General features: G+C 42.7%; 1 protein-coding gene across 3 annotated transcripts in view; it reads left to right on the top strand.

Annotated features, from left to right (window-relative positions):
• Positions 1-19,788, top strand: part of BDH2 (3-hydroxybutyrate dehydrogenase 2) — a 28,856-nt gene extending 9,068 nt beyond the window's left edge. For all 3 annotated transcript variants that reach the window (XM_072118797.1, XM_072118788.1, XM_072118778.1), the window contains exons 7-10: positions 727-840; positions 5,023-5,081; positions 10,584-10,676; positions 19,634-19,788. In XM_072118797.1, the coding sequence (XP_071974898.1) occupies positions 727-840; positions 5,023-5,081; positions 10,584-10,676; positions 19,634-19,687 (320 nt within the window). In that variant the 3' untranslated portion in view covers positions 19,688-19,788. The remainder of the gene's footprint in view (positions 1-726; positions 841-5,022; positions 5,082-10,583; positions 10,677-19,633) is intronic.
• Positions 19,789-26,840: the final 7,052 nt, after the last annotated feature.

Here is a 26,840-nt window from a genome sequence, read left to right as displayed (position 1 = left end):
TAATCGCCAAGAGTAGACATTAAAAGGAATCCCTCACAATGATTTGCCTACCCAAACTGTCTCCTATGTTTTGTGGGGCTATGTATACATGTGTCACTCATGCCTTTGTTTTTATTGTCCAGCATCTCCTTCCGTGCCGAAACATCACTTAGAAATATGCAAAGTGACAGTCATCATATAGTTTGTGGTTCAGCCAGGGGTTTCAGAACTAGTATTGTGTGAGTTGCTGTTCAATTAGGCAATATTCACATCACAATTTTTGGATACATTCGGCACCTACACCGGAAGCTTGGCTGGTGTATAAGCTGAATGTATCTATAGACTTAGGCCCCACGCACACTGACGTAAGCCCGTAAGGGCTTTATACTGAGAGACAGATGCATCCTTTTTCCTCCTTCTGCACAGGGTTTCCACCCTGCTTCTTACTGCAGTGTGATTTACACACCCAAATAAGCCTATGGGGATGCAACTGCATCCTTGGACTGTTCTGAGCATTTACACTGGGAGGTTCCCAGGGAAATAAGTCAGAGAAACTGAGAGCACTGGCTGCCGCCGATGTTTAATCCTCCTCCCAATTTTAGGGTGGTGAGGTGGAAGAGGAGGATATATCCCTCTGAATGATATATTCCTTACAACAGGGATCCTAAATGAGGGATAGCCCTAGCCTTATTGTGTAGTTTATTACTGTTCTTCTAGTAATTATATAAGTCTTATTTCTCCTTCCAGGTGTAGTAAATAGATGTGTATATAGCACTTCAAAGGCTGCAGTCATCGGTCTGACAAAATCTGTTGCTGCTGATTTTATTGAGCAAGGAATTCGATGTAATTGTATATGTCCAGGTGAGTGATATGAGTGATATGTTAGAATGAAAAGAAAACCGTTCCTACTGATTGTTTTTTATATGAAGCCCTTTGCGCACCGTGAAGTTCTATTACATCCTGCTTCTGGCACCGGCTCACAAACACAGCCGTACCATAAGCAGCGGGAGTCAGCTGTATATTACACAGCCAGTTCCGATTGCGAATGTTAATCTCTTACATGCTGTGGTCAAGCATGACACAGACGCGCCACTTTTCTCCCTGTGCCACTTAGGCCACATGCACACAAACGTATGGGGGACGTATATACGGCGTACCGCACCGTACCGCTCCGTAGCCCTTAGAAAGATAGGACATGTCCTATCTTTACGTAATACGGCGCCATGCGCTGTATATTCCTATGGAGAGGGGCGGGAGTGAGCGGCGCTCATCCCCTGCTCCTCTCCGCAGCACCGTGTGAATGTAGCCTTACTGGGCAATCAGATCCTCTTCGGAGCAGCCTCCGGGTCTGACTGTAAACTGTCTGAGCATGCGTAAATAACTGGAAAAATCTTTTGACTCGAGTATAAGCCTCCAGCCAGTATATAGCTGCCCCCTGCCCCCTAGTATATAGCCAGCAGCCCCTTTCTCCGTATATATATAGCCTGCCAGGCCATATCCCCCAGTATATAGCCTGCCCGGCCAGGTACTCGAAACGGCTCGTTGACGAGTATTTCCCCTGCTCGAGATCGAGCATTTAATTAAAAAAAACGTGAAGAACAATGAAGAATAGAATAAAAACAGTGAACACAGGATCATTTAAGTGAAAAACACAGTGAAGAATAGATTAGATGTTCGGCACATCTGCTTACTTGTCGGAAGATACACGCGAAACGGTGCGAACAAAACCGGGGGGCAGCGGCAGCACAGAGACGCCGGGGAGACTTCAGTGGAAGAAGAGGAGCGGATCCCGGGACAGCGTATCTCCCGACAAGTAAGCAGATGTGCCGAACATCTGCAATCTATTCTTCATTGTGTTTTTCACTGCGTTTTTCACTTAAATGATCCTGTGTTCACTGTTTTTATTCTATTCACTGTTCTTCACATCTGCTAACTTGTCGGGAGATAATATACGCGCGGAACAGTGAAGAATAGATTGCAGATGTTTGCATACATCTGCTAGCTTATGAGAAGACATTCTTTTTCAATTAAATAACACATTTTATTCCTGAACCATGGTCCCTTTGAAAAATGCTCGAGTCTCCCATTGACTTCAATGGGGCTCGTTATTCGAGACGAGCACTGTTGCATCCGGAAAAGTTCGTCTCGAATAACGAGTACTCGAGCATTTTAGTGCACTCTCATCTCTAGTAGAGACCCATAGAATAAAAATAATATATACACTTTATGGTATGGTGTACAGCCAAAAAATGAAAGAAAACAATCTTACCAAAAATTGATAATTTTCTCCACCAACAAAGAGTTAATAAAATCTCATCAATTAGCTAAAAAAGTCCAAATATTATGTATCAGAAAAGTGAATCTTTGAATCTTATGTTTGCAAAAAAAAAAACCCCTGTACAATTTGACAATAAATATCTGCTCTGAACGGTACTCCTTCCGTTCTATGCCCGGCCGTGCGCCCATACAGCAGGTTACCACCACATATGGGCTATGGGTACACTTGGGAGAAATTGGGTATCAAACTTTGTGGAGCCTTTTTCATTTAATCCATTGCAAATGTTTAATTTTCCACCCAAAATTACTCTATTGTTTTAACTCCTGTAAAACTTCTAAAGGGTTAACCAACTTCATAAAAGTGCTTTTTAAAGGGGTTATCCGGGTTTTAAAAATGACCTGGGGACGGCTAGTTAAACATAATAAACATGTACTTACCTCGTCCGGCCCCGCTGATGTCCCGCGCCGCGGTCCCTTCGATCTGTGCCCCTTTTTGTTTACAAGGGGCTCGGAAGCCGTGCACATGGAGCTTCCGGTCCGCGATGTCGCTGGCTCCTCCCATCCGTCCCTATCTCTCAGCGTTGTAAGCGCTGGGAGATGGTGTCGCATGGGAGCATCCGGCCGGCCGGAAGCTCCCAGTGCGCACTTGTAATGAAACCGGCGCACAGAGAAGACCGGCCGCGGCGCGGGACATCGGCAGCACCGGAGGAGGTAAGTACATAATTTATTGTGTTTAAATAGCCCTCCCATAAGAAATTTTTTAAACCTGGATAACCCCTTTAATACCCCATAATGGGGTAATAGTTTCCATAATGGGATAAATTACGAGTCTTGCTATTATTTAGGTCTCTCACAGGCAATTTAAAATTGAGCAGATCCCTTTAAATACAGGTTTTGGTGATTTTCCAAAAAATGTGAAAAATGGCACCCAAATTCTAAGCCTCATAACATTGTAGTAAAATAAGTGGAATCTTAAAAAAAAAAAAAAAAAAAAACCATGCCAACATAAAGCAGACATTTGGGAAAAGTAAGTTATGAATTAATCTGCTTGAAATGTAGAGAATTTTTCTAACATTTTGACACAATTCATTTTTTTCCTAACTAAACACAAAAGATATCATCCAAATGTTTAAACGAATTTGAAGTACAATGTGTCACGAGAAAACACTCTAAAAATCACCTGGATATCTTCTAGCGTTCCAAAGCAATAACCACTTATAGGGCAGATTTGAAAAATGGGGCCGAGTCGTGAAGGGGTTAATATTTTGTATCATTTATAGATATTGTTTACAAGATGTATTGTGATTCCCAATGCTATGTTTTCCTTGCGTTCCTATTCCTAACTAAAGATCCATCATCTTTGTAATAATTTGAGGCACAATGTTTGTCCACATTGAGAGGAGACGAAAAAACTTTTTGTTCCTTGCACACCCTACACGAAGTAGCTTGATGTTTCACTAAGATTGGGATATGAGTTGAAACTGCAGCTATAACTAACCTTACAGCAGTCATTACAGTGTAGAGTCTGGTGGGGAGGGGTTGCAGGATGGTTACAATGTCCTGACATAACATTATTTCATCAATTGCCACTCTGAACCATTTGGTCTTGGTAACTGCCTTCTTAGTCCTCTCATTAAGACTCAAAATATACTGAAATTCTCTATTTCTATTACATCATATTGCCATCAACCTACTCAATATTTATATTTAGAGGCAACATACAGCGGTTTCCTGCCCAACTCATGTAGGAGCCAAGTAGTAAGTAGAGACCCACCAATTGGCTAATATCAAGAGATATGGCCACCAGAACTACCGAGACCCCTAATTTTACCACCAAAAACTGGGAAAACCTATTGACTCGAGTATAAGCCGAAGGTGGGAAATGCATTGGTCACCCCCCCAGTATATAGCCAGCCAGCCCCCTATAATATACAGCACCGCCCCCAGAAGTATACAGCACTGCCCCCGGAAGTATACAGCACTGCCCCCGGAAGTATACAGCACTGCCCCCGGAAGTATACAGCACTGCCCCCGGAAGTATTGTTCTTTCTCGGGCAGCGCCTAGGCTGACGTCATACTAGGCGCCGCCCGCAAGAAGAACATGGCAGCGCCCAGCACGCTGAAGCAAGAAGAGCAGCCGCGATGACATTGGGGGAGCAGCGCTGCGCATCGGAGCCACCGGAGGGTGAGTATACAAGTTTATTATTTTTTTAGTCCATTTTTAATAAATTTTTGGTAGCACTGATTCGTGTATAAGCCGAGGGGACGTTTTTCAGCACATTTTTTGTGCTGAAAAACTCGGCTTATACACGAGTATATACGGTAATTCATTGTACAGAGCTGAAAGCGGTGACCCTGGTTTTTATTTATGGGGAAAAGATTTTTGGCAGTTTACAAGGAATTTGGATTATTTCAGGGCTTGTACACCATTAAACTGGCATGCATTCTCTGATAAATGTCCCTAAAAGAGTCTAACATTATACAGTAATTTCTCTCTTTTTTTTTTTTCTTTCTTTTTATTGTTTTATAAAAGAAAAACAAACAGATATTGCAATGCATGTATTACAATGGATGTAGATTTTAGCTTATAATATCAATTTTCAAAGTACAAATATATATCAAGCAATACATTTTATAGCATAAAGTTTAAAACATGTAAAATAAAACATAACATTAAACAATGCCCGTCTAAATTCCTCCAATTGTTATTTCTCTTAATCATTGTAATGCTCCACACAAGTGCATTAAAATATAGATTATATTTAGGAACTGTGGATACCCCTTCATTGAGAGAGAGGATCCAAGCCAGACCGAACCCAGAACAGGTAAAAAAAAAGAAATTATTCTCCTATAACTAGTTAAAATGAACACTTTTCTGTTTCATTGGTGCTATATATTAGACAGTGTAAACACAGACTAGACTATACCAGCTATTGGTTTACTTTAATATGGTGCTTTTTAAACCTTGCCACTTTACAAAGAGTATAGATCAATGTGGTTTTTGATTAAAAAAAAAAAAAGGAACAGAGTTTACTTTATTGAATTAATACCAGATATCCATCAAAAGTTGGAAATACAGCATTCAGGCGTTCGCTGACAGAATATTGCTGACTTGCATTAATGATCCTCACCAGGGCCGCATTTGCCATGAGGCAAGATGAAATCCTGCTTCAGGTGGCAGATATCAGAGGCGGCAGAATGGCAGCCTGGATGATTTAGGAAGTGACCTTATCTGTGACCTTATCTATCACCCAGCGGAATTTCCTGCTGGTTGCTCTCTGCTTTCCTCTGCACAGATCATATACTATTTACTTAGGATCCTTTTAGCTATCAGTGAATGAATTGGCTATAGAGGGTAATGTGACGTTCTCCTGTCCTAAGTGAAAGAGACAAGCTTTTGGCTGTATCCAGCTCTGTGAGATAGCAGGAGCCAGACAGGGGCTCCTTTATACTCTATAGACCAGGCCATTAGCTGCCACTTTTTCTGCCCCTCAGGTCTGTAAATGAGAACGTGTATATGAGCTTGTAAATGTATATGAACATGTATATCTGTGTTTATGAGCATGTGATATGTGTGAATGAAAGCATGCATTTGTGTATAGGACGATGAGTGTATATGAGCATGTATTTGTGTATGACTGTATATGAGAATGCTTTGGTGTATATATGAATGTGAGTGTATATGAGCATGCATTTGTGTATATGAGCATATATTGGTGTATATGACTGTGGTGTATTTGAGCATGTATTGGAGTATATGACTGTGAGAGTTATATACACAAATTCATGGTAATATATACTCACAGTCATATACACCAATACATGCTCATATACACTCACATTCATATACACCAATACAAGCTCATATACACTCAGACATATACACCAATACATCCTCATATACACTCACAGAAATATAAACTAATACATGCCCGTATACACTTTTATTTGCACAAATTCATGCTAATATACAGTGTATACAGGATTGTATTGGTTTATATTTCTGTGAGTGTATATGAGGATGTATTTGTGTATATGAATGTGAGTATATATGACCATGTATTTGTGTATATGAATGTGAGTGTATATGAGCATGTATTTGGGTATATGAATGTGAGTGTATATGACCATGAGGGTATATGAGCATGTATTGGTGTATATGACTGTGAGAGTTGTATACACAAATTAATGGTAATATACACTCATGGTCATATACACCAATACATGCTCATATACACTCACATTCATATACACAAATACATGGTAATATACACTCACATTCATATACACAAATACATGCTCATATACACTCAGACATATGCACCAATACATCCTCATATACACTCACAGAAATATAAACCAATACATGCCTGTATACACTCAGTTATATACACAAATTCATGCTAATATACAGTGTATACAGGCATGTATTGGTTTATATTTCTGTGAGTGTATATGAGGATGTATTGGTGTATATGACTGTGAGGGTATATGAGCATGTATTGGTGTATATGACTGTGAGGGTATATGAGCATGTATTGGTGTATATGACTGTGAGGGTATATGAGCATGTATTTGCGTATATGACTGTGAGGGTATATGAGCATGTATTGCTGTATATGACTGTGAGGGTATATGAGCATGTATTGCTGTATATTAGCATGTATTGCTGTATAAGTCTGTGAGTATATATCAGCATGAATTTGTGTTTATAACTGAGTGTACATGAGGATGTATTGGCGTATATTACTGTGAGTGTATATGAGCATGTATTGGTGTATATGAGCATGTACAGGAAGTCCCCAGGTTACGTACTGGATAGGGTCTGTAGGTTTGTTCTTAAGTTGAATTTGTATGTAAGTCAGAACTGTATATTTTATAATTGTAACCCCAGACAAAAAATTTTTTGGTGTCTATGGCAATTGAATTTTAAAAATGTTGGAATGTCATAAGAACCAGGATTAATAATACAGTTTAATTGCAGATACAATTAAGAACTATTATATCTGTTTATTGTAGCCGAAGGATAAAGTACAGTAAATTACCAACATCCAGAGGTCCGTTTGGTCTCCTGCCATTCTGTAGACCTGGTTCAGAAGCCGAAATGGGAAGGGATAGGTGAAAGGTGCGGGGTGTGAGGGCGGCTCCACACTTGCTGAGTTCAGACCATTCTTCTGATATTCAGCAGAGCTGACATGTAATCATTTCAGTGTCCTTTCTGTCATTTAGAAGGGAGGCAGGTCCCCTATGCATTATATATCATCATATCATATATATCATTTATGGTTCTCTGAGTCCCATCCCAAGGAGTGGGTTTGGTCCTTGAAACGGAACCCTTCCATGGTCCGAACTTGACTAGTGATGTGCTCAGCATTTTTAATCATACAGTCATGGCCATAAGTTTTGAGAATGATACAAATGTTAATTTTTACAAAGTCTACTGCATCAGGTTTTATAATGGCAATTTTCATATACCGTATTTTTTGCCCTATAGGGCGCACCGGACTATAAGGCGCATTAGTCCGATGCGCCTTATATATGTAATTATTACATATATAAGGCGCATCGGACTATAAGGCGCGGGGTCCGGGGGCGTGGCGGAGGTGTGGCGGAGAGCCGACATGACGTGACGCGGCGACGGGATGCAGCGACGGGACGCGACGCCGAGACGCGACGGGGAACGCGGGGAAGGTGAGCGGGGAAGGTGAGGGGGAGGTGGAGGAGGGCAGCGGATCATACTTACATAGGTCCCCGCTCCAGGTCCCGCTGGAGATCTGCTGTCTCCGGTAGCGGGGACCTATGTAAGTATGGTCCGCTGCCCTGTGCCCAGCGCCATACATAGGGCGCACCGGACTATAAGGCGCACTTTGGATTTCCACGGAAATCCAATGCTTTTAAGTGCGCCTTATAGTCCGGAAAATACGGTACTCCAGAATGTTATAACGAGTGATCAGCTTAACAGCAATTAATTGCAAAGTCAATATTTTCCTAGAAAATTTTTTTTTCCCCAAAAACACATTTCAACTTCATTGCAGGCCTGCCTTAAAAGGAGCAGCAAATATTGTTTCAGTGATTGCTCCATTAACACAGGTGTGGGTGTTGATGAAGACAGGACTGGGGATCAATCTGTCATGATTAAGTAAGAATCACACCACTGGACACTTTAAAAGCAGGCTGGTCCTTGGCATCATTGTTTCTCTTCTGTTAACCATGGTTATCTCTAAAGAAACATGTGCAGTCATCATTGCACTGCACAAAACTGGCCTAACAGGGAAGAGTATCGCAGCTAGAAAGATTGCACCTCAGTCAACAATCTATTGCATCATCAAGGAATTCAAGGAGAGAGGTCCCATTGTTGCCAAAAAGGCTCCAGGGCGCCCAAGAAGGACCTGCAAGTGCCAGGACTGTCTCTTGAAAAGTGTTTCAGCTTCGAGATCGGGCTACCAGCAGTGCAGACCTTGCTCAGGAATGGCAGCAGGCAGGTGTGAGTGCATCTGCACGCACTGTGAGGCGAAGACTCTTGGAGCAAGGACTGGTGTACAGGAGGGCAGCAAAGAAGCCACTTCTCTGATGAATCCCCTTTCTGATTGTTTGGAACATCTGGAAAACAGCTTGTTCGGAGAAGACAAGGTGAGCGATACCACCAGTCTTGTCTCATGGCAACTGTAAAGCACCCTGCAACCATTCATGTGTGGGGTTGCTTCTCAGCCAAGGGAATCGGCTCTCTCACAGTCTTGCCTAAAAACACATCCATGAATAAAGAATGGGACCAGAATGTCCTCCAAGAGCAACTTCTCCCAACTGTCCAAGAGCAGTTTGGTGATCAACAATGCCTTTTCCAGCATGATGGAGCACCTTGCCATAAAGCAAAGGTGATAACTAAATGGCTCAGGTAACAAAACATAGAGATTTTGGGTCCATGGCTTGGAAACTCCCCAGATCTTAATCCCATTGAGAACTTGTGGTCAATCATCAGGAGCCAGGTGGACAAACAAAAACCAACAAATTGTGACAAAATGCAAGCATGATTGTGCAAGAATGGACGGCTATCAGTCAGGATTTGGTCCAGAAGTTGATTGAGAACTGCCAGGGAGAATTGCAGAGGTCCTGAAGAAGAAGGGTCAACACTGCAAATATTGACTTGCTGCATTAACTCATTCTAACTATCAATAAAAGCTTTTGTTACTCATAATATGATTGTACTTGTATTTCTATATGTGATAAAAACATCTGACAAACACACATAAAAACCAGAGGACAACAGATTATGTGAAAATATAATATTTGTGCCATTCTCAAAACTTTTGGCCATGATTGTATTGAAGTTGCTTTTTAATAATTTGTGTGTAAATTCACCAATATAGCTGAATATAGCAGAAGATCAGGGGTAGGTTGGGGGGGGGGGGGGGGGGGGGGGGGGCATTTGAATTTTCACCTCAGGCAACAAAAAGGTTAGAATCAGCCCTGATCCTCACTTATTCAAAACTGTAAACAAAGTTGCCCATGTTCAAGGAATAGATACAAATAAATTAATACAGGAATTCATATAAATAAAGTGCAAGTACATTCACAAATGTATATATCAGGACCCATGGGGGAAGGAGCTGCCAGTATACATACTAGACTGAGTACCAAAAGTATAGACTGGTGTCAAAGTATAAAGTGCATGCATGCCACAAAGGCACGGGTCAGTATTCAATCCAAAGAAATAACATAGAAATGACATATGGCAGCAACATCTTACACAGTGCAAGTCGCCTCTCCACGCCTGTTTAACGCCTGGGGCCACTTGGAGAAAGGCGTGTAATGCTGAAATCTGCGTTTGGGAGGGGACTTGCAATAACCCATGGGTAAGATGTTGCTGCCACATGTAATTTCTATGTAATTTCTCTGGATTAAATACTGACCCATGCCTTTGATTTGTGACATGCGTTGACTTTATACTTGGGCATCAGTTCGGCTACTCAGTCCAGTATGTATACTGACAATTATCTATTAAATATTGGCAGCAGCACCCCCCCCCTTGGGTCCTGGTATATACATATGTGAATGTACTTGCACTTCATTTATATAAATTCATGTATTTATTCATTTGTATGCATTCCTCGAAAATGAGCAACTTTGTTTACAGGTTTGAATGTGAGGATTATTAATGCAAGTCATCATTTTTCTGTCAGGGAGTGCCTGAATGCTCTATTTTTTGAGCGATTTTTAATCAATAAAGTAAGCTTCCAACTCTTTTTTTGGTATTTTATAACTAGACAGTTTTGCTTTTTTGTAGTCTCTGCTGCAATGTGTCATAATTTTTCTTCCCTGTGATTGACTAGGCCTTGAAGGACTTCCTTGCAAGACAAAAGACTGGGAGAATGGCCACGGCAGAAGAAGTTGCTCATCTGTGTGTGTACCTGGCTTCTGATGAAGTAAGTCCTCTATAACCATTTCCAATTTTAAAATAATAATTCTATTATTTATAAAGAGCACATAGATTACACTGCGCCAGGGGAGTCGCTAGGTCAAAAGATCCGGGGTTCATGCCCCGGATCTTTTGGCTGGTGCCCCGTATCTACCTGTCAGCAGGACATCAGGTCCCGGTGCCGGGCATCCTCCTTTCTCTCTTCACGATCCTAGTGTTCACTGCTTTCCCTGCAGGACCTGTGATGATGTCACGATCACATGACCTGCAGGGGAAGCAGTGCACGGAGCTGCAGGGGTGAGGTGAGAGGGAGAACATAGGAAGATCTATATGGGCACATGACAGGGGGATCTATATGGGGCACATAACAGGGGGATCTATATGGGGCACATAACAGGGGGATCTATATGGGGCACATAACAGGGGGATCTATATGGGGCACATAACAGGGGGATCTATATGGGGCACATAACAGGGGGATCTATATGGGGCACATAACAGGGGGATCTATATGGGGCACATGATAGGGGGATCTATATGGGCACATGATAGGGGGATCTATATGGGCACATGACAGGGGGATCTATATGGGCACATGACAGGGGGATCTATATGGGCACATGACAGGGGGATCTATATGGGCACATAACAAGGGGATCTATATGGGCACATGACAGGGGGATCTATATGGGCACATGACGGGGGGATCTATATGGGCACATGACGGGGGGATCTATATGGGCACATGACGGGGGGAATTGCGTGGGGCACATGACGGGGGGAATTGCGTGGGGCACATGACGGGGGGAATTGCGTGGGGCACATGACGGGGGGAATTGCGTGGGGCACATGACGGGGGGAATTGCGTGGGGCACGTTACTGGGGGCTCTGTGAGGACATTCCTTGGGGCCTGTTCACATGGGGCAGTAGGAAGGGCCTAGGTTTGATCTCACATGAGTTTCCAGTGAAATGCATGTGATGGATAACGAGCTTCTGGTGTCTTTTGCGTTTTTGACAGGTTTGACCATTTATCTTAATTCAAACAGGTCAAAAACGCATGCGTTTGCAAAAAAGACATGCGTTTTTTTCCAATCTGAAAACGCTCTACTAAAAACGGCCTAAAAACGCCACGTGTGTCTTCACCCTTAAAGTATTTTGGGAGAGTGTTAGGGGCAGCAGCAGGATAACACTGTCAGGGTGCAGTCACACGTTGCAGTTACAACTGCATCACAATCAGCTTTGAGGAGGTTTTATGTGGAGTTTTGTTAATTTAACAAGTGAAAGACATGAACTGGTGAATTTAGGTTTGAAGGGGAAACCTGTTCCACAAATGTCTTTTTGTTAAAATAAGAAAACTGCACCTTAAACCGCCTCAAAACTGATTGCGATGCATTTGAAACTGCAGCATGTGAACACAACTTCGGAGAACCCAAATTTTGGGACAATGAAGGACATAAGATGTTTGTGTGGTGAACTCCACAGAAAGGAGACGTGGTGATGCCGGGTCTAATGGTGGTTGGCGTTTTGAACCTGTTTTTAGAAAACACATCCATTTTTGCTAGTTTTTAATTAAGATAATTGGGAAAACCGGACAAAAACGGATGCGTTTTTTTAACGGACTGAAAACGCATGACTAAAACCGGACTAACAGCAGGTTCAAAACGTCACTTGTGCCACCACCCTAATAGTGAAGTGGACATGTCACCTGCAGTCACTGGATGTAAGTCAGGATTTCTCTGGTGTTTCTGTAGCTGTGTATACCGTCAGTAAAGTTGTTATTGGCACAACCACATGTGAGGGGTTATGTACAGGAGGGAGCATTACTGAAAGTCTGATACAAATGCATTGGGGCCCGTGCCCCAGATCTTTTACCACCCTAGCAACGCCACTGCACTGCGCTGCACATAGCTTGCCAAATAGGGGCTCACAATCTGATCACCCTACCAGTATATTTTGGAGTGTGGGAGGAAACCCACCCAAACACGGAGAGAACATACAAACTCTTTGATGATGTTGACCCTGAGACTTGAACCCAGGTCCCCAGCACTGCAGGGCTGTAATGCTAACCACTGTAATGCCACCGTGCTGCCCCAATTTTAAAGCATTTGTGAAAATACATTTGCCATAATTCTAAAGACACTGCTCCAACAAGTTTTTTTTTTTTCTGTAATCAAGCCTATGGGACCACACTTTCCATTCTGCATGTGACCACTCAGCCAAACTTTGGCCCCTGTAGCCATCCATTCCCATGTGACCATTAAAGGGAACCTACCACCCCGATTCTACCTATAAAGGTAGAAGGGGTGGTATTTGGATGGATGGGACGTGAGGATAGCCCTTTTTTGGGCTAATCCTCACGCCCCGGGTGTCTTTTAAAAAACTTTATTACATGTATATGCTAATTTTTTTATGCGGCTACTGGGGCGTGGAGTAGCCGGACATGAGGCCACAAGTCGCGGCTACTCCATGCCCCAGTAGCCACGTTACTCCGCCTACCAGGTAATCTTCAGCGTGGCCGCGGCTCCGGGGCCGGAACTACTGCGCATGCGCAATAGCCGGGGGACTCGGACGAGGGCCGAAGATTACCTGGTAGGTGGAGTAACGTGGCTACTGGGGCGTGGAATAGCCGCGACTAGTAGCCTCATGTCCGGCTACTCCACGCCCCAGTAGCCGCATAAAAAAATTAGCATATACATGCAATAAAGTTTTCTAAAAGACACCCGGGACGTGAGGATTAGCCCAAAAAAGGGCTATCCTCATGTCCCATCCATCCACCTACCACCCCTTCTACCTTTTATAGGTAGAATCGGGGTGGTAGGTGCCCTTTAAAGGGAGTGACTGGCTTAGTATGCATATGTAGGATGAACTTGACAGTGCTTATGGTCTCATAAAACCAGAGACCAGGAGCCACCATTGGAGCTGTGAGGGCCCTCCTGAGAGGGAGAAAACTTTTTGTTCCTTGTACACCCTCCACAAAGTAGCTTGATATTTCACTAAGATTGGGTTATGAGTTGAAACTGCAGCTAAAACTAACCCTACAGCAACCATTACAGTGTAGAGTCTGGTGTGGAGGGGTTGCAGGATGGTTACAATGTCCTGACTCAACATTACTTCTTCAATTGCCACCCTGAACCATTTGGTCTTGGTAACTGCCATCTTAGTCATCTCATTAAGACTCAAAATATGTACTGAAATTCTCTATTTTTCTTACATCATATACATAACATACATAATACCTACCGTATTTTTCGGACTATAAGGCACACCATCAATAAATGCCTGCTAAAACATCTAGATTCATATATAAGGCGCATCTGATTAATGACCAGCAGGTGGCAGACCTGTGCACAGTTCAAGGCAGCTGTTGTCTGTAAGTGGTTCATATATAAGGCACACTGGACTATAAGGCGCACTTTTGATTTCTGAGAAAATCAAAGGATTTTTTTGTGCGCCTTATATTTATATTTGAAGCCAACATACAGCGGTTTCCTGCACAACTCATGCAGCCAAGTAGTGAGTACAAGTAACTGTTCTTTTAGAATCTCCTGATTTCACTTCTTTCAGTGCATCTGCATATCCTCTTCTATACCTGCAGTTTGCTAATTTTAAGCTCATATATGGATGCGTGATGTAATGTATACCATAATAGGTAGCCATAAAATTGAATCAAGACTACTCCCACTACCATAATTACTAAAAACTATAAAACTTCTATAAAGCTCACAACAACCATAAAATGCATCAGCATTTACCTAGATACTAGATATTGATCTTCTCAGTTACGATTAAAATCTAAGATGGTCATTTAAAGTCATAATAAATGTCCTTGACAGTGTCCCAATTCCATAGAGACAGTGCATACAACTGCCCTGGGGCCTTTGTTGAGAATAGGTCTGTCATTACATCTCCTGTTAGGATTAGTGAGTAGACAGAGAAGATATGCTGGTGGAATCAAAGTACGACTTGCGCAATGAGTAAAATGTAAATCTTTTAAGTTTCTCATTTTTACAATGGGTTTCTCCTCATTAGATGGCACACATACAGGGTACATAACAGGTATCTATAATGCTCTAAAATTGCACGCACACACACACACACACACACACACACACACACACACGCATCATACTTTCCAATGATTGTGCCAGTCATACTTTGCGCAAATCAACAAATCTTGTGTATATACCCATTGATTCACCAACTGAATATCTGCACTGGCAGTTTATTTAAGCAGAAGGCTTACATGAGGCTGCATCTGTATTTTTCTACCACACAAGGTGAGAAATAAACTACAGGCTTTTTAATCACCGGTCCCCTTACTACTAACTTAAATTCTCCCAACAACTCCAAAACTGCACTGACACATATCTCCCAGCCGTCCTGGAACCAACGGGACAGTCCTGGATATTGGGCTCTGTCCCTGGCAGCAGGAGGAATGTTTTGGAACATCAATTCTAACGGTGTTCTTCAGACAATGATAATGTAGAGAGATGTAAGTAACAAGTAGGGGGGGCACTGTGTAAAGGGGAGCTGCTGGTGCAGGAGGGGGCATTGTGTGAAGGGAAGCTGCTGGTGCAAGTTGGCGGACCTGTGTGAAGGGGAGCTGCTGGTGCAGAACATGGGGGCACTTTATGAAGGGGAGCTGCTGGTGCAGGATGCACTGTGTGAAGGGGAGCTGCTGGTGCAGGATGCACTGTCTGAAGGGGAGCTGCTGGTGCAGGATGCACTGTGTGAAGGGGAGCTGCTGGTGCAGGATGCACTGTGTGAAGGGGAGCTGCTGGTGCAGGGTGGGCACTGTGTGAGGGGTAGCTGCTGGTGCAGGGTGGGCACTGTGTGAGGGGTAGCTGCTGGTGCAGGGTGGGCACTGTGTGAGGGGTAGCTGCTGGTGCAGGGTGGGCACTGTGTGAGGGGTAGCTGCTGGTGCAGGGTGGGCACTGTGTGAGGGGTAGCTGCTGGTGCAGGGTGGGCACTGTGTGAGGGGTAGCTGCTGGTGCAGGGTGGGCACTGTGTGAAGGGGACCTGCTGGTGCAGGTTGGACACTGTGTGAAGGATTACTGCTGGTGCAGGGTGGGGACAACTGTGTGAAATGGAGCTGCTGGTGTGGGTGGCAACTGTGTGTGTGGCAGGCAAGGGAGTAGGCAAAGCCCTACCTCTTAGATCCCGGCTTACCTTCTTTAGAGGGAAAAGGCATGTTGAAGGCTAAAAGAAGGGTGTCAGTTAATAGGGTTCTATATGAACCTGTCACTGGCTGTATATGTGCTAATAAGGTGACAGGTTCCCTTTTAGGTGCATTTAGACGAACGTATGCCCGCGGACTACAGCTGGATGGGCATATGTCGACCCGCGATGGAGAGGAGGAGGGGTGACCCCTCCCCTCTCCATAGAAATGCACGGCATATGGGCCGTGCACATGGGGAAAGATAGGACATGTCCTATCTTTTCCTCATGTGCGGCCATTGCCGTCTAGGGGGGACCTTGTACGTTTGTCTGAATGCAGCCTTCGATATAGTGGTAGTGTAGTGTAGATTGAGGTGATGTGAAAGGAGCAGCTGGATAGGTCCTGTGAGGAGGCAGTAAAGCTGTAAAAGAGAGGAGAATTTTAGGAAGAGATTATTGCTTGAGGGCACTGCCTAAGAAGACCCCACGTCTATTTCTGTGAGTAGTTATTGAGTTTGGCCCCGCTTCAGATACTAAAAGAGAGTAACCACAAGACTTTCTTATCTGAATGGATCATAGACATACGGCTTATCTGGTAACCCTAAAACCTGCCAAGTTCAATAGCTCCCCTTGTTTTCCCTTGGTAAGCTTAGCTTTCTATGCAAGTTAAAAAAGGTTTTCTGCTATGTTTCTTATAGTGGTTTGCTCAGATTAAGGCTCCCTCCAAGCACCCGACTGAGTGGAGAAGATAGGAGATTGAGCAGTCCTCACCCCTCCCCTCTACAGAGAATTCCCAAAAACCGCAAATCGGCCCAAAAATAAGATATGTCTTTATATTTTGCGGTACACATGTCCTATACTTTGCGATACACAGTGGGGGGAATTAAGACTAAATGAAATTTGTACAGCATTATGAAAAACAAAATAACCTTCTTAGCCTAGACCTTCTACTTGTTGGACATTTTTAACCATGATACAGCTAAACAATCTCATATGAAGGGGGCTAACTGAGTGAGGAGGTGGGAGAGCACGGGGGAGGGGGGGGGGGGCTAGACTGAGGAGGTGGTCTGTGTGGGGAGAGGGGCTGACTGTGTGAGGGGGAAAACTTGGGGAACTCGGTAAGCGTGGGAGGAGCAGGGGGACACATGGGGAGCAGATGTAGCAGGCTGAGGTTTCTCATAATAGTATTGCCTCATGTTACTGTGTACAGATGATCTAACACCAAATGACAGAACTAGAGAAACCTGAAATCATAAGCATTTTAGGTATCCCTTTTCCCATTGTATTAAAATAGTGATCACATAAGGTACATTCCATTAAAAAAAATAACACCTTACCCAGGTCTGTACACAGAAGTATGAAAAAGATATGGATGTCATAAAATGGAAAAACATATTCTTTTTTTTCAAAAATGTTTACAACTTGTTTTAGAGGTATAAAAACATAGCAAACTTTTAACTGAACTGACCCAAAGAAAAAATGAGAGGTGTCATTTGAAGCGCACAGTGACAGCTTTAAAAACATAACACATGGTACAACTGGGTTTTTGTGAATTCTACTGCATTTGGAATTCTTTTCCAGCTTTTCAGTACATTCCTATACAGTACAAGCCTCCTACAGCTCTGTAATTGAAAAATAAAAAATTTATGGCATGTAAAACGTGAGTTGTAAAAAACTGAAAAGTGCAGTGTCCTTAAAGGGGTTGTCCAATCAGAACAAGTTCTCCCCTATCCACAGATTGTTGAGAATGGCACTTGGCTATCTCTATTAGCACCATAGAGATGAGAAGAGCATGTGCGAAGGGCTGTTCTGTCAATTTTCAATGGAACAGACCCCTGTTCACCTGTTCGATCATTTGCACTAAGCATTGTATATAACTATTTGACCAAGCGTGGCTCCCCTTATTAATCCTATTCTAATGATGGAGATTGAAGTGGTGAGTATGACTCCTCTGCCTTGAACATGTGATGAGATTTTGTAATTTATCTGGTTTCCCCTTTTTCATATAGATACAATTGTATCTTTCCAACAAGCTGTATTCTTTGGTGGAATGCTTCCTAAAAGGGGTTCCCCGCACATTCAGTGTAAAAAAAAAAAATCTTTTTTTTGCTAGCCCAGGACATAATGTAACAATATATAATCATAATCTATTGAAAGCAAAACTGCCCTGCTACTTTATCTTATAAGTTTTTCCTACCTTTGGTCTCCTTCCACTGACGGCAGTAAAAAGATGGCCATGGGGGCCTCCTAAATACTTCAAGTACAATGATCCTTTTCCATATATACAAGGAGAAAGAAAGAGCTGGCACTCACCGCTGATGAAGTAAAACGGTCTTTTATTCCATATCGCTAAAAAACTTCTCTACAGGAGAGAGGAATGAAGCAGGAGCCCACGAGACGATGGCCCGTTTCGCGCTACAATCGCTTAATCCTGCCTTGTGGGACGGCTTGCAGCGTGAAACGGGCCGTCGTCTCTTGTGGGCTGCTGCTTCATTCCTTTCTCCTGTAGAGAAGTTTTTTAGCGATATGGAATAAAAGACCGTTTTACTTCATCAGCGGTGAGTGCCAGCTCTTTCTTTCTCCTTGTATATATAGATTTCTAACCACTGTTTACTATGTGAGCTAGAGAATCCCCACATACAGTCTGTTTCCAGATCCCCTTTGCCTGGACTGATTGATTTCAATTTGATGTCTCAAAAACCTGATTCTGGATGTTTTGTTAGCGCTGTGCCTCTCTAGTTTCTTTCTTCCGTACCATGATCCTTTTCACCGCTCCTATTAGTTAATGAGAAGCCCCACAGGCAACACAAAGCAATCGTGCATGCGCCAATAAATATAGGAAATTATGTGTCCTTTACTAGGAGATCACCAACGGAGGAGAACAAGGTAAGTGAATGATTTTGACATCTCTAAAACAGCTAAATATAGCAAATTGGTGTAAATTGACAATTTGTTATATTAAGCAAGATAAAGTTTATTAAATATGATCTTTATGGCCGGAGAACCCCTATAATTGTTCTAGTTACTATTGTCTACCAGGTTTTCTCCATTTAGCTGAGAACATGAGGCTGTGCTTAATGTCTTTAAGGTTCTGCTGCAATGCTTCTGGGGGAGCATCTGATGCATAGTGAATATCGCATTTTTATTTTATTTTTGAAAATTCACACATTTTTGATTTTGTAGCAGACTGTCATTAGATGAATGATTATTCTGTTTTTAAGGCACACCTATCTGTAAGAACAGCTTATTTTGGTCCTTTCTTGGTCTTTAAAGAGGTTGTCATATTTTTTTTTTCAAAACTCGATGTGGCCGGGAGCGGGCTGCCTAAAACAATAAAGATGTACTTACCTTCCGGTGCCCTTCAGTATCCAGCGCTGCTGTCGCTCCGGTCCGGGCGCCATGTAAACAAACATGGCCGCTGGAGCAGCGCTAAATTCAGCTTCCGGCCGGACCCGACAACCTTCCGGCCCCCATACAAAATGCTGTGTATAGGGACGGATAGGCGTACCCGGCCACGGCCGGCCGGAAGATGAGTCCAGCGCTTCTCCGGCAACCATGTTTGCTGGATACCGGAGGGCACCGGAAGGTAAGTACATCTTTATTGTTTTAGGCAGCCCGCTCCCGGCCACCTATATTTTTTTTTCAAAACTTGGACAACCCCTTTAAGGTTCTTCATTGAGTGTGAGCTTGTCTTTAGAAAGATCCTAAGTAGGTCTTTGTTATGGTACTGTAAAATATATATTTAATCTGTTTTGCATTCTTATGTTTTATTATTTCTTACACGCATACTTTTTCTTGTCTTTTTAGGCTGCCTATGTTACAGGTAACGCACACATCATTGATGGCGGCTGGAGTCTGTAAATCATGTTACCTGAATTTGACAACAGATGAACCACTTTACAAATAACCAATGGAAAGCAATGTAAATGTAATTTTTATCAGAGAATAAAACATAAGATTCATTTTCATGCGTTTTTAAAAATTTGCTAAAAGGAGTAGAACAACAAATTTTCATCTAAGATTGGTACTTCTTTAAGACATTTTTTATAAACCGTGTTTTTTGGGGGGGGCCCAATGAGTTTCAGTGTTTATAATTGGCAAGTGATAATTTCATTGTTTTATAATTGTTTAGGTTAGCTTGCAATATATCAATGAAACCCTTGATTTATATAGAACTTCCAGTGAAGTGAGAGTATTTTATCTCTTATACAAAAAGGACCTAAATCTTTTATTTTGTGCATCTCTAATCTACTGATTACTACTATTATGTCATTCATAGTACAAATTTATATTTCTATCCACAATAAATGTCAATAAAACACAGCTTGCATTTCAAGTCAGATTTGTGGACCAAATGCAGTTGCCACCTCATTTAACCCCTCCTAGCTGGTGAACACACAACTGAAGGATAGAAGAACAGAAGGAGCTGCTGTAGCCGAGGAGTGATAAAAAGACGACAAACCAAACAGTTTTCACTGACTAAACATGATGTGTGCCGCCGGTATAATGCTTTATACATACAAATTCTCTTCAGAGTGTAAAGAACTAGTCAAAATTATATAATGCTTCCATTATAATCATCTTTGGAAGGCAACTATAAGACTGACCTGGTCAGTCCACTGTTGTGGAGACGTATATCTTCGGCATATACGTCCCCATAAACAGCAATAGGGCATTGCGCGGCAATGTGTGGCACTGTAACACTGGGAAAAGATAGAACATACATTTTTGTTAATAAGGCCTAAGACTGATCAAACTAAAAAAACTTGACTTTGCTTAAGTCCTATACCTTTTCCCTACGTGATTTATGCTGCATGCAATGACTCTGGATGATCAGTTGCACTGTAACCCATATTTCCCCCAGCGACACAATCAAATGATGCCAACAAGTTCTCATGGCTGCTTGGGGCCTTAAAGGTGTACCATTTGCAGATGTCTAATAGAACTAGCCAAAAGCAATGTTTTCACGATTCTGCCCTGGTGAGGGGAGTGGAGGTCCACCATTTGCTTTTCAAAGGTTGATTTTTCCACTGCGTCCCCAGCTGGAGGTTGCTTCTACTCTCTGTCGGGACAGGAAGTCAAGAGTTTAAATGGCCCTCCCTAACAACCCCTCACCAGTGTCTTCCTGTCCCTTCAGAGGATAAGAGAGGTATCTCCTCCCTGGGGTGCACAGGCTGTCTTAGCTTCCCTTAGACCTTCCCAGTATCAGGATGACCATCTGGCAGTTCCTCATCCAGCGGCCAAGAAGAGTTAGAGGGGGGAACAGGCGTGTTGGATAAGGGGAAGGCTTGTGGGGGGCTTTCCGGGTCCCTGGCGCCTCTTGTGCTCCTTGGCATGACTGGATGGTTCCTGTCATGGGGAGGGAATTCATCGTGACACGGTTGGAGACTGGAAACAGTATGGCGTCTGACCGGTAGTGAGTCCAGTGGTGCCGGAATTCAATTTCAAAAGCGAGGAGGCCTATGGATTGCAAATGTGATGCACTTGTGAAATGGGCCTGTTAATCGGCGATGATAAATCTAATGTAGCTGCTTCCTCTATTCTAGAGAAAACATCTGGAGAGGTAATGCTAAATACCCTCCCTATTCTTAAAGAGAACCTCATACAGGGCGATTCGGGTCACTAAGCCACTCACAGGTCCCTATGGCTGGTAGTTTAGTGCCCCGAATCTCCCTGTATGAGGTTAATATGTGAGCACAATCACCTTCCCTCCTGAGCTCCATGTGATGGAGCGCATCAGACACCGCTGCATTTACAAGTCCGATGTGCCTCATCAGACTCGCATCTAGGCAAGTTTCAATCTTTTTTCTTTTGTTTTTACTTGGGGGCCACATAGAGACCTGATACAGGCTGATTTGGGACCCTAAACCACAGAAGGAGAGAGGAAAAGGGTTCTACTCCCTTTAATTAAAAAAAAGCCAAATGGTCATTCGGGCTTATAATAAATTTTAAAAATCAAAACAAATGGATCATACCATTAGTTCAAAATGGAATCAATTAAGTCAGCCACACCACTCATCAGAAAGAATTATGTCATGTGTACCTTCTATCTCAGACGCAAATTACCAGATTACCAGCAATTCCTAAGATTTGCAGCAAAGGATCCTGTGGACAGCATATGGTGCATTATTAGTTCAGAACTCTCCCATTCGGGATCTTGTCAGTTCCAAGAACCTTCACAATGGTAATGATAGAGCTGGAGGCAAAATTATAGAACGCATGATGGATAGTAAATATCTAGAAATCGGACTTGAAAGCAGAAAAGAGAAAGACCTTTTTAGGATAGCTCCTGCATTCAGAAAAACAAAACTCCTTCCTTTTCCAGGACAAAAAAGGAATAATTATGAATAGGTATGAAATGCTTCCAAAAAAAGAAACAATGCATAATTCGAACAACCATGAAACTCCTGGGGACCCTCACATCATGTATCCAATATGTCAGATGGTACCACGCAAGGGCATTACAAAAGTGGATATTGTCTATTTGGAACAAGAATCCGCCCCATGTAGATAAGGAATTTCAAATTCCCCCATGGTAAAAATAGATCTCCTGTGGTGGAGGAAAAGGCTGAACTTAGAGAAAGGGATCTGCTGGAATCCTCATCCGATTATAACCATTCAGACCGACGCCAGCCTTCAGGGTTGGGGAGCTGTTTTATCAGGAAAGAGCTTACAAAGTGATAGGACCACCAAGATAAGAACAAAATTCTCGAGCTACAGAGCACTTCCGGGGAAATGAGAGACCTTGAAAAAATTCACCCAATTTCTGAAGTGAACCCACGTCAAAATAATGTCAGACAATACCACCATGGTAGCCTTCCTTCAGACACAGCGAGGAACAAGATCTCAGGACCTCTGCATTTTATTTATGAATATATTCAGGTGGGCCGGACAGAACATCCTGTCCCTATCTGCAATTTATCTGAAAAGGTTAAAAAAAACTCTGAATCCAGATTCCACTCTAACAAAAAAATGGGACTCCACTACTGGATCTCTTTGCATCTTGGAAGAACAACAAGGTACTGGTTCTTCTCTCTAGATCCCAGGGATGATTCACTGGGGCTGGACGCTTTCTCAATATATCCAAAATCTTAGTATTCTTATAGGAAATGGAACTACCAAGGGCCAATATATTTAACTATAAGCACGATAGGACCAATGAAAACATAATTTTTAATAAATATATTAAAAGATCAATAAAATTTACATAAACATCTCATAAATACCCCTAAAAATTATAAATATGCAGCAGTCTTTGTGTGATTAGAAACCACCGGTGTTCAAATTGAAAATGTAAAACTATCTTATTACAAACTGGATGTGACGTCATGGTAGGTAGAGGTCACTGGGAACTCACTACTTCCCCTGTCCTAAAAACTGACTCCTCAAATCCCCATTATAGCTCCTGCACTTACAGGGGCAGTACACATACACTGTCCATTTAAAGTGGCTGGACTGGCCCTAATACACCAATACCTGGTAGTCCCTCTAATAGCAAAGTTTCTGCAGAATCTCTGTCAAGAGCCAACAATTAATTATAATTACTCCATTTTGGCCAAAGAAAAGCTGGTTTTCTGCCCTCGGGAAGATGGCTTTGGAGGATCCGATTTAGCTACCTCTACCCCCAGACCTTCTACTACAGGGACCAGTTCATCATCTAAATGTTCAGCTCCTAAATTCAGTGGCCTGGATCCTGAAAGGACTCTACTAAAAACAAAGGGTCTCTCTGTCAAAGTCATAGATACTCTGGTGGCTAGCAGGATGCCAATCACAAATCTTGAAAAATCTGAAGATCTTGAAAAAGTTGTGCTCATTATGTGGGGATAAACCTCCATATTAACAAAAACCCAACAATGCCAAAATCCGAACTCTTTAAAGTGCTAAAACTAAATACATTAAAAGAGATCACAACCGCTCTTAGGGCCTGTAGTTCACCTAGTCTATCTTGTAAACAACCATTCCTCTGTATTTTAGAAGGCAGGATTTTTCTTAAACTAGACAGTTTTTATCGAAGATAACAGTTCTTAAAGATCAGGAGATAAATTTTGCTATCAATTTTGTGCTAATCAAAAACACTCAAAAGAGAGAATTCAACTTGCTGGATATACAAAGAACAGTTATTCAATGCCTAGATATGACAAAAAAAAAAATTGGAGGAAAGACTCTAATCTGCTTCTACAGTTCTCTGGGAAAAATTAGGGGTACAAGGCCTCAAAGACTTCCATTACAAGATGGGTAAAGATGGAGATGGAGGTACCTACTCTGGACTGAATTAAAGCACACTCAACAAGAGCAGATGCTGCCTTCTGGAGATCTAGCCTTTGGTAGGAAGATTCTTCAAGTGATAGTCCCTCCTTAAAAAGTGATCTGGTAGGGATGCAGTGTGAAAAAAAAGAAATTAGGCATACCGGTAATTCGGTTTCCACCAGTTCACCATGACAGCCTCTAGGTTTTTTTCCCCTCCCATTTCATACTTTCAGTGTTGGTTATGTCATTACAATCTTTCTTGGTGGTACTTTGGTAGACACTAGAGAGGGGTTATAAGAGAAGGCCATTTAAACTCTCTTGATTACAGAAAATAGGAGCAGTCTCCAGGTGGGGCTGCCATGATGTACTGGAGGAAACTGAATTACCGGTAAATCTAATTCCTTTTATCTGCACCGCCATCTGCAGGAATAAGTGGCATGTCACTCATTTGCCGCACATGAAACGTGCAGTGGAAAGGCATTGTACTGTGGATTATTTTGTGCATTGTGTGTATATACTACTACTACATTGCTACTGTATTATGTTGTGGATTTGCTACACAGAAATCGGCACCTAATAAGTAATGTATTACCCTAAGGTCTCATGAACATAAACATAATGGGGATTGTGATCTGGCCGAACAATTTGTGTCCAGATTACAGTTCCCATAGATGTCTATGGCACCCAGTCACTGTGCTGTGAGCGCACGCTATCTCACCACACCGTAATTGTGCACAGAAAACTATAGGATATTTTGGCGTATATATTACTATATTTTGGCGAATTACGGCGCAGGCCGCTTGTCTTTCTATGGAAAGGGGAGGGTTGAGGAGCACTCACCCCTCCTCTCTCCTCCACCCAGCTCGTCCAGGTGAGCATCTGTTCATGAGGCCTTAGTTTGCTAATAAATGTGGTGCATAACAGGTATGACATAATATTGCCAAATTTTTTTTTAGTAATCTATCAATAATAAATTCACATGTCCACCTATTTAAGGCTATAAATATACTTCTGCTTTTGCAGTTATTTATGGTTACAGAAATGTGAGGACAATCATAAGACAAATTATCCATTCTTTGTCATGTCATACAAGGAATATTTTCCTACAAACCTTTTCCATCTCAGCAGTTAAAGAGGAACTGTCACCCTTAAAAAACACACTAATGTAAGCAACTCCTAGTGCATTTTTAGCAGTGTAAACTACTAGCAGACACTTCAGCTCAATAGCCTCAAAACTTACAGCGCTCCGGCATATTCTTGAGAGGGCGGTCCGAGGTGCCGCTTCTTCCCCGGACCCCCCTCCCCAGACCAGTGACTTCCGGGCTTCATGCGGCAGTCACCGCCTCCTTGGACTGCCCCCTCATGAATACACCGGACCGCTTTAAGCTTGGTCCGTTCAGAGGCTATGGTGCTGCATTGTCTGCTTGTTTTATCAGAGGGATCCAATAAAGCTATCAGTATAACACTGCTAAAAATGGGGTAGTTCTAGGAGAGAAAGTGATATCACCCCTGTTACCCCTCCCCTCTTCTCACTCATGTCTGTGTGTAATGTATAGTAAAGCATTGCAAGTGTCTGTGCTTTATCTGCTGACATGCTCTCCCTCCTAATACACATGTGAGAGACACTGTACACACACTCCCTCCCAATACACATGTACCTGACATGTTCTGCTATACACATGGCTGCCTGGAGCTGTTGTATCTCTCCTATACACACACAGGCTGAAGGGGCGCCAGGACCAGGAAGCACATGGAGGAGACATTACACTATTAGTCACGTGTATAGGAGTATCTCATACACACACAGGCTGCCAGGGTCGTGGTCGCCAGAACCAGGAAGTACATAGAAGAGCCAGCACCCAGGAGTGTCACATCATTATGCAGGCTTCAGTCAAGCACTTGGGGTGTGGCTGTGCCTCCCACTCATGAATAAGCTGGACAGCTGAATATGATAATGACTCATTGGACATTTCACAGGTCATTTGCATACACCTTTAGTACCTGATTGCTTAAGTTTACAGGCATCTAGAGGGACATTGAAGGGATAGAGGCAATGCTTTCTAATGGCAGTTTATGAAAATATATTTAGTTTCGGGGGTTAATTTAAGCTATAGATTGGCTGCGTCCTTAAGGAGTTAATTATTGGGCAAAACATCAGGTTCCCCACTATCATCAGTGAAAAAAATCTGAACAAAGATGTTATAAGTTTTTCTTAGTGGACCCATTGACCTGCACTGTAGTCTGCAAATGTAAAAAAAAAAAAAATTTTTCCATGGACTGCTGATCCACTGAAAAAAACAAAAAAACAAAAATGTTATTAACACATAGAGGCTCATTTACTAAGGGTTTCCCGAGGATTTAACAGGGGTTTTTGGCGCACGCGATCGGATTTTGGCGCATCGGCGCCGGCTTTCACAAAACACAAACCAGGAAGAACGGGAAGAAGAAGGTGAACTCCGGCGGACCTCAGCAGGGAAGCAACAGATGCAGGATCTCGGGCTATCTCACGATGTTGGTGAATCGTACCCGACTTCATCTTCGTCGGACCGTTCAAATCGGGGATCGCGACAGGACCGGGTAAGTAAATGTGCCCCATAGTGGTAGATTTATCAGTACCAAGCCCTGAAATAATTGCAATTCCTTGTGAATCTCCAGGAACTGCGAGTAGTTTCCGCTTTACACAACTGCCACGCCAAGTAGGCTTGAAAGGGGGCATGTCCAGCGGTGTAGTGGTCCATGCTACGCCTTGGCTATAGCCTGTGCCCTT

The sequence above is a fragment of the Engystomops pustulosus genome, chromosome 1 (assembly GCF_040894005.1).
Source record: "Engystomops pustulosus chromosome 1, aEngPut4.maternal, whole genome shotgun sequence".
In the NCBI taxonomy this organism is placed as follows: domain Eukaryota; kingdom Metazoa; phylum Chordata; class Amphibia; order Anura; family Leptodactylidae; genus Engystomops; species Engystomops pustulosus.
The sequence above is the reverse complement of the archived record's forward strand: the minus strand, read 5'-3'. Positions and strand labels throughout refer to the sequence as shown.